Source organism: Gavialis gangeticus, unplaced genomic scaffold, assembly GCF_001723915.1.
Source record: "Gavialis gangeticus isolate Ggan-Ray unplaced genomic scaffold, GavGan_comp1, whole genome shotgun sequence".
Classification (NCBI taxonomy): domain Eukaryota; kingdom Metazoa; phylum Chordata; order Crocodylia; family Gavialidae; genus Gavialis; species Gavialis gangeticus.
This window is the reverse complement of record NW_017728994.1, coordinates 56,652,392-56,661,518: the sequence shown is the minus strand read 5'-3', so window position 1 is coordinate 56,661,518 and position 9,127 is coordinate 56,652,392. Positions and strand designations below refer to the sequence as shown.

The following is a 9,127-nucleotide window of genomic DNA, read 5'->3' as shown; positions in this document are numbered from 1 at the left end:
GTGCAGTGGGTTATGTCAAGCCACGACATGAGCCAAGCTCGCAGCCAAGACAGCGAAGACCAATGCAGACATTTTGAGCTTCCCATTGGTCCCGAGGCAGATCAAAATAGGATTAATCTGATGTAGGGAGGTTAGAATAAAATGCCAAGAGCTACCACATAATAGCACAGGATTTCCAGAGCAAACTGATTCAATTAAATGTCGGTGTGGAGTCAAGCTGTTGAGCATTCGTAGCTGTTCAAAACCAGTGGTCTGTTGCTGGATGCTCTAGATTTAGCAAAAGAAATTGTGGCACAGAAGAGCTACCACTTGCTTGTGTTTACTGACTTCTGCAGTGCTCTTGGTAGAGAAAGCAATTCCTCGAGTTACATTTGGCATTAATGGTTCTATTCTTGATCCTACCATAAACTTTCTGTGTAAGCTGAGTATGTCTTAGTTTCCTTTTCAATAAAATGGGATATCATTGTACCTTATAGCATGCTGGGAGGATAAAATGGGATATTACTGTACCTTACGGTATGCTGGGAGTGGTAGCTCCTTCATACTTTGTGAGATATGAAAGTAGATAGTCGGGAGTGCCAAGTATGTAGTTAAAGAAATGACATAATTGCCAGTTAAATGAAATAATTGCCTCTTCCCAGTTTAAATCTTCCGTATTTCATAGCCGCACATTCCCTATTAGTACAGTGAGGAACAGCAGCCTATTGAACAGCATGGTTATGTTAAGCACAAGTTTGTTGCCCCTCTGTCCTGCAGCTTGTTAAGATCAGGAAGTGATTGAGTGATGTAAAAGGGGACAGCCCAAAGTCCGGGAATGGCCAGAGTTGGCTCATGCCTCGTGCTTCCCATCATTGTCATTCTTACTCTGCATTTCCTATTCCCACAAACCACTCTGTTATTTCCTCTCTGGAGTAGGTTCCTGCCCCGTCCCTAATTAACCCAAGGCAGAAACAGGAGCAAACAGAAGTGAATAGCTGAACATCAGCGAATTCAGTCTGATCCCCTCCACCAAAGCCGTTTGGCCGTGGAGCCATTTAAACAGAGGGGCTCCCCTAGAGCTAAAGGAAACCAATTGGCGTTGCTTCACTTCAGATGCTGGGGCCCGTTCCTGCCCTGTTTCCCACCTGTTCTTTCCAGGTATCAAGTGCTGGTTTTCCATCATGCATTTGTCCAGGAGGTAATCGGATCCGGCCCTGCTTTCAGTCCCCAGCCAGTATATTGTTGCTAGCCTTTCCAGCCAAAACAGTCTTGGAAACTATTGAGTAATGTGATGCCAAAAGCATTAGCTTTTTTAGGACACAAGTTGTTGCAAAACTGAATGGAAGAAAGCTTGAAAGAACCCAGGAAAGAGAGTTAAGTTCAGTTCAGAGCTGAAGGCTGTAGATAAATAGACCCTTTTAAAGTTTTGGATCTCAGTTAGAATCAAAATAATCATACAGGTGAGTCCAGTCTAGAAATTCAAATTCACATTCATCCTTACCAAGGTTTGGAATAGAGGTTCCCTCTCTAATTAAAACCAGATTACTCTCGAAAGACATGCTCTCACTTGCTTTCTGTGTCTCTCTCAGCTCTAGAGCAGCTGCTTACAGAACTTGAAGAGTTTCTGACGATCTTGGACAAGGAGAACCTGAGCAGCACAGCTATCGTGAAGAAATGCTTCCTCTCCGACCTCCTTCGGGTGTACACCAAGTCAAGCGGTAGGTACAGATTGGGGAATCTCAGCGGGGAGTCAGTCTTGTGGTGCTGTCTTTTCCTTCATTGGGACTTGAAAGAGGGGATGACATGGAGACGGATTTTATGTTTTTATTCTTCATCTAACCAGCAAGAGAAATAACTGGTTAAACATACATTTTTACGAGCTAAGGATTCCCGTAATTTCTGATTTTTTTATTTTTTATTTTTTTATTTTTTTTTTCTGCTTTTCAGTCTCGGTTTACTTAATCCGCTCTAGAAGAGACACAGGATGTGCCACTTTGCTGAGTTAACATTGAAGTAGTAATTTTAACTTTGGAATTTCCTGGTTGTTAATTTCTCAGCTTTAATGTTTGATTACTGCTAATTTATTTTTTATTTTTTTGCATTTAGCTGACACAGAAGCTTGAACATACATATCAGAGATGCTTTTTGCTTTTGTTTGCATGAAAACTAAGAGGTGTAAGTACAGACAGGTCAGTAAAGAGCCTGTTCTTCCCTTGGTGCACAGGTGGCGATGAAGAATACATTTACATGAACAAAGTGACTGTCAATAAACAGCAGGGTACGCCGCAGAAACAAGACCAAGGTATGCAATCTAGAGTTGCTGGGACAAGGGGCAAAGGAGTCGATCTCCTCCCATCGATATCAGTGACAACACTCCTGGTGACTTCAGTGGGTGCTGGGCTGAGCCGACAGAGGGAGTGAAATGATTTCCATAGTCTGCATATTCTTGAAATCGTGCCCTCGCCAGCACAGTGAAGTTATTCCTGGAAGTAACATTTTTGAGTACTTTGGGATAAAAATGTCACCTTCCTCCCAACCCTGCTACCCCACTGTAACATTTCAAGAAGTCCACAGGTTTCCTTTTAGTGCAAAACAAATCAGTCCGCCTTTAAAAGCTGCAGTTGCTCACACTTTTTTTAGTACGTTGCTTTGTACCGTGCCAGCGCCGTTTCAATCGGGCTAACCCAGTGTAGTACATCAAGACAAATTATTTGTGTTCCCGCTATGCACTATGCTGTCGTGTACTTAAACAGCATCCCCCCTCCCCACTGGAAGCTGCTGAACAGTGATGTTCAGCCAGGGTGCTGGGACATACCAGGGTGCCACCAGATCCTTTGAAGGGTGTCACGAGGTGTCAGGAGATAAGGAGATAAATTAAAGGTAACCATAGACTCAGGTTTGCCCCTGCTTGGATGATTTCCAGCCTCCACTGCTCAGTCTCTCTGCAAGGAGGTAAGCACTTTAATATATAAATTAGTGTTTGAAACTGGGTGCCTCTCAATTTGCAAAAGTTATGGAGTGATGCCTCAAGTCCAGGAAGGCTGGGAACCATGGTGCTAGACCAGACAGGCTGTATACACTGAGAACAACTGAACCTAGAAGAAGTGCTCATCATTGTTTTCAGAAGAAATTTTCTGATTATACCTGCCCGGTTTTGACTCTGCAGAATGGGAAAGAAACTTGCAAACTTTCAGAATAGTTCAGTGAAGGTTTGTCACTCCCACAGTGTTTATGGCAATTACAAAGGTCACTGTTGATCAATGCTTGCAAATTTGAGTAAGTCTTTTAGCCACTTGGCATTCTTGCAACCGTACGTGAACTGTCTTACCATGCGAGTGAACAGCCCTGTCCACAGGGAGCCCAGCATCTTGCCTGTGGTTGCCAGGCTCTACGTACTGTAGTACAAGCAATAACATTAAGCTGAAGCTGAAGAAGCTTGCAGCTCAGAGCGGGGAGATCGGTGGCAGCAGAAAGACCTGTGGAGTCTCAGTGCTGGGTCCGACTATGTGAATCAAGTGAGAAGTTTTGCTCAGGGCAGCCATGCAGAAAGCCAAGGCTCTGTGTAAAGCCTGCTGTAATTATTTTTAGAGATCCTGTTTTTACTTCAGCCTTTTTCCTATCAGGACCATGAGCCTGCCCACTTCCCTAAGGGACAGGGCTCTTTTTTTTTTCCTTGTCTTTCAGCCGCCTCCCCAGTTCAAGTTAAACTTCTAAGTTTTATTTGGAAAGATTGAAGACAGTAGCTTAGGTTATATGTACAATTGGCCAAAATGGCAGGCAGAGCTGTGCACAAGGGCCCCAATCCTGGGCAGGACATGTCTATGCAGCTTTTAAATCTGCAGAGTCCTGGTAAAGTAAATGAGGTGTGTGCAGGGGCAAGGATCTGCTTATAGACCAGCTGTTGCAGGCTCGTGGCGATGATTTATGCAGACTTGGAGTTTGAGGGTGGTGTCACACATTCAGCTTAAGTGCAGTTAAAACTTGAGCAGATGCACGGTCGAGCAGTTAGCCACCCTCTGAGTCCTGGAGAAGTGGTGCTGGAAGGGACCTCCAGAGGTCATCTAGTCCAGCCCCCTGCCTGAGGCAGGATCGTTGAAGAGTCGTTCCCTTTCAGGTGAGGGTTGTCTCCTAAAACAGTGGTGCCCAAATTTTCTGCCCTGCAGACTTGTGCAGGGTGGGCCCACGGGCCAGATCCACTCTGTGAGCAAAATCTGGTGTGTACAGGGCTGCACACCCAGGATTGCCCACTGCAGGATCACGTGTTAGTCGCCCCTGCTCCCCCCACCATATTTTTGGACCTTTGTGGAGGCCTGCCAGCCGGATCACAGCTCTGCAGGCTAGATGTGGCTCCCACGTTAGGGGTCGAGCACCCCTGTCCTAACGCATACTGACTTTAATAGGTAAAAACCTTCCAGGGACCATGTGACACCACCCTGATAGTGAGCTAAGGTACCTGAAGCAGACTCGGTGAAATCAGAGGTAGGCACTGAGTGGTAGGTGCTCACTGGCACTCAGTTCAGGGCCCTTTCACTGTTTTAATTGCACTCGTGCTCATGTCTAGGAGCAGCATGTTATAAGATGCTCTTAAAAACAGGAATTGCATGAGCTAAGAAGAAAGGAGAGAAACCCAGACAAGCAAATGCCCTAAAAAGCTTTGGTAATCTCTGAGAACAGCTCTAAGCTCCACTCCTAAACGTGTCTGCCACTGATTGCCTTAGGAGGCCTCCAAGCTGAACAATAAAGTCCTTTCTAGGTCTCTTTTGATGGCAGCACAGTAATTGAATTCACCATAATAAAGAGACACAAGTTACGTGAGAAAGTGACTCCGTGCCCTTCAGTAGCAGCAGGTAAAATGCAGCCAGCGCAGAGACACGAGAGCAGGGATGCACGAGGTGACATTCTCCAGCCTGTGCCGAGCAGCAGGTCAGACCACGTGATGGCAGAGACTGCTCCGGCCCTCTGATCTATGAAGTACTTGCTTTGTTCACCTGCACCAGAGAGCAGGGAGAGATGAGAGTGAACCATCAGTGCCCCCATCTTATTTCTGGTAGAATTTGTGTTTTTATGTCCAGTTTTTCACTTTCTTCTAAATGTCACCTAAATTCTGGGTTTATGAGAATTATGAAAGGAGGGGAACCTGATGCTAAGCACCGTTGCATTTGGGACTATTCTTCAATGTCTTTTGTGGATGCCACCTCTCCAAACCAACTGGGCTTGCTACACCCCTGACTTCCTGCTTTGGGAAGATCTGAAAAAAAATGTTTTTTCCTTATTCAGGAAAAGGTTAAAGAGCAAGCAACTCCACAAGTCCAGCAGGGATCTCAGCATGCAGCTCCAACCTCACCTTAAAAGGGGGTATACACTACAGGGATGGGATACAGGCTCCCCGTGTAGAGCCAACCTGTACTGCATCACGGTCAGATACCCACTGGCGGTAAATCCACGTAGCTCTGGGGAGCTGTGGCCATTTACACCAGTTGGAGAGATCTCATCTCCATCCTGTTTGTGAGTCACTGAGGAGATGAAGGGCAATTAATATGCAAAGCAAACAGCATACTCCTGGCATGGCAAGATTCATTAGGGTGATGGCTGGGTAGGAAGCGAAGCCAGGATCTCACTATTCCTAAGTCCATGCTGGTACCACGCAAGTAATGCAGAGTTTTGCTTCCGTTATCATGGCATAGACTGACATTTGTCTCTGTGGCTGATCCAGAGCGGGCTCTGCTCTTTGCAGCAGGCCATGTGTTGGCATTGTACTTTTATACACCTTTGCAGGAAGCTTTCCTGCACATTTGCCCTGTTTGGAAAACCCTTGGTGTCTGTGAATGGGGAGGTGACCAGGCAGTAAGTCAAGAGCTAGGCTCTTCTGAGCAGTGTCATGGCACCATCCTTTGAGCAAAGCTCTTTGGGGAGCATCACCATGATTCCCAGCCTCTTCCAGAGGCACATGGCAGCCATCGATGGTAACACAACATGATGTCTGCCCTGATAGCAGCTCTTCCTTCTCCCTTGTGGAAGAGAGCATCCCCTGGTGACAGCTAGGAAGCAGGGCATTTGCAGTGCTACTAAGGTGGACTTTGGCTGGTCCAGCTCCTTTGTCTCTACTTGATGCAGGAGAGCAGTGTTTTCAGGCTGATGGTCACAGTCTGTGCCTTACATTTCCCCTGGTTTATTGTAAGGTTAAACCACAAAAGAAACCCAGCATCCCTGCTTGCATAGCCCACAGATATTTTCAGCAGGCATCAGCTCACCAAGCAGTCTGGCCTATGAACCACGCTGGAGTTTAATGAACTTGTCCGGCATTAAAAGCAGAGACTGTACTGTGAGGAGCAGGCAGCCTCTCGCTGTGGGACATGGCCCTTGTATGGTTTGCACTGTTGTGATTCAGTGCCCTCACACCAGAGACTCATTAAAGGATGCAGGTTCGGGGATATCATTGTGGCTTCTGAGACGGAGACTGAAATAGTGCAATGTGGTCCCAGCTTTTATTTTTAAACATGGAAATATGCAGCAAAGCTCGTGCCAGCCTCTTTTGAGCAAGGAAGTGCATGATGTTGCCAGCGTTCCCTTTTTGAACATGGGGAGAGGCTGGGATTTTCAAATGAGCCCAAGGGAACTAGGCGCAGGAATTAGGTTTTGTGTGTCCCTTCCAAGGCTGCCATTGCAGTGTTATCTGAGGGTGCCTTAATCTCATAGCTAGGTACCGGTAGAGGGATGCTGCAGGACTGAGAGCAGAGGCAGAGAGAGATTAAAGCTCGGACCTTCAGAGGTGGGTGAGAGTTGAACTCCCATATCTACCTTTGAGGACCTGATCTCTATGGCTTATCACTCGGGTATTCTGTGGCAGAAGTGAATATTGAACACAGATCTCGGGTTACTTCCCTAACCACTGACCCTTGCTTCCTCCTTAGACCCCTGGGAAAATCTCAGCCTCTACCTGTTACCAGGGTCTCAGTGTCACTTGGTCCCACTAAGCGGATATACACCCTGCACTTCTTTCCTTTTTCATAGCTACAAAAATTTTATGTAAAAGTGTCAGTGGTTAACATTACAGCTCTCAGCCTATTAGTAAGAAAGCAGCCAGACTCTGCTCTCTCTCGCTGTCTAAAGTCTTTTGTGCTGTACAAAGGGAGTTGAATGTCATGATCCCATGCTGAGAAATCGGGACATCTGCTTGGGCACACAGAGGTTCAGTAATAGAGCAGGGGATAGACTTTTTGAAGCAAAAAGGGTCCTGGGTTGTTATGTGCCCAGGTCTACTCGGGAGGTAACACGGCCTTCTACGTTCCAGCAAGTCAGTCGTAGGATCTAGTTACGCTGACCCTCCTTTAGCTACAGCTTTTTTGGGTGGGGGATATAGAGACCCCTTTTGTGTACCAATACAGCAGTTCCTTATTTGACAGCTGTAGGGCCATCAGTGGGAAGGGGCTCTGGTGCACATATTCCCCAGGGGGAAACAAGTTAGGAAATGCTTTCTGTCCGGGCCAAGTTCCCCTCTGAAGTCAGTAGCAGTACATGTTTTGCACCACTTGAACATCCCCTACCCCCTTTTTTCTTAAGTGTGTTTGCAGAGCAACACTGGGAGAGGGAAAGTTATTTGTCTGCAACTTTCAGCCACATGCCACCCAGTAATAACAGAGTGAGCATTTAGGCCTGCTCAATATAGACAACTTCGTTGCAAGTCGCGGGATTTTGTTTTTGACAGCTGTTTTGATCTTCACGGTTTTAATTCCAAAAGGAAAAAAAAAACATGCCAGAAAATAGCAGCTTTCTACCAGGAGGACTGGCCCTGTGGCTGTGGCCTGTAGCCCTGGCTGGGACGGTGGGCGCAGTGCAATATACTCTGTTATTGGCACCGCTTCCTCTTCAAATATAACGCAGCACGCGTCTGTGACTGGGTAATAAGCACTTTGCTGGGAAATGCCACGTGTCCTCACTTCTGCTTGCTTCTGTGTTGTAGCACTGGATCGCAGAGACGCGGTGCCCAACGGGGAAGCAGGACAGCATTCATCTCCTCCTCAGAAGAGCCTGCCAGACCTTCCTCCACCAAAGATAGTACGTGTTTGGTTCCTTGTCTTCCCTTCTCCCGTTGCTTTCCATCACTTTTCACAGTCTCATACTTGAGCAGATCTAACCATTTCTACCTCTGATGACAGCATTTGAGATCCATAAATGCTTCACAGCCACTACTGTCCCAGAGCCAACGCTCTCTTATGGCATAGGTGATGCGCAGAACGGCTGCTGATGGACGGTACTAAGGGAAATACTTAGTCGCAGTGACTTTTGGAGGAGGGTTGAAGGCACCTAGCAGGCCTTTTGACAATCTTCTCCTAGGAGTGTGAGAGCAGCAGCTGGGGTTCGGCTGCCTGGGATAACCGCGTACAGGCCAGCAGTCCTCAAGTGTTAGCACATTTGGGTCGTCGCTGTGTGGTGTCAGGAAGCTCTTCTCTCCTGCATGGCTTGATCATGGCTGAGGAAGATAAGTGCTTGCTTTCATCTGAAGCGTCTGGCCTCATCCACTTTTATAATCCCGCTAGCAGACACTGGTCTATTGTTCCCTACCCCTGGGCAGCGTCTTATGAAACCTGCAGCCATGCGGCTCCGCGAGAGCGAGGAACAATGCCCGAGTGTCCGAAACCACGGGGGAGGTAGTTTGGATTATTCTTCTTCTTGCCATGCTGCCTCATCTGACCCAAGAGAGCTTGAAAGAGCCAGGCCTGTTAGTACCTGGCATCAGGATTCACAGGGGTTGTAGGAGTTAGACGTGAGGATTTTGTGAGTCTCTTGCGTATGATAGAGGGTCACTTTGCTACCCATGAAGGAGAGAAGTTCAGTGTTTTGCCCCTTCTCTCTCTTTCTAGGGGCATTTAAGCGAAGCTGCTAACCGAGCCTCCTGGCCACCCATGCATCTGCTGTGATGAATGTGGCATATAACGGGTCGGGAGTAATGGGATGCCACTCGCACTATAATTTTGGGGTGCAGATTTCTTTCCAGGGCCTGCTTTTCGGCCCTCCCGGGCTGGTGTGCAAGACCCGTTTTGTATGATTCCAGCTTCCCTGAAACTTAGCTTAAAAAAAAAAAAAAAAAAAAGTCCACAAACAAAGTTGCTTTGGACTTTTCCACAGGGCAGTTATAAATTTAATTAGG

At 47.0% G+C, this 9,127-nt stretch overlaps 1 protein-coding gene across 1 annotated transcript in view; it reads left to right on the top strand.

The window, feature by feature from the left end:
* Positions 1-1,510: 1,510 nt before the first annotated feature.
* The window catches only part of AFAP1L2 (actin filament associated protein 1 like 2), a gene marked incomplete at its 5' end in the record, with an annotated part of 47,001 nt that continues 39,384 nt past the window's right edge, over positions 1,511-9,127 (top strand). Inside the window, 3 exons of the mRNA XM_019502863.1 lie at positions 1,511-1,697; positions 2,204-2,281; positions 7,940-8,034. Of these exons, the coding sequence (XP_019358408.1) occupies positions 1,511-1,697; positions 2,204-2,281; positions 7,940-8,034 (360 nt within the window). The remainder of the gene's footprint in view (positions 1,698-2,203; positions 2,282-7,939; positions 8,035-9,127) is intronic.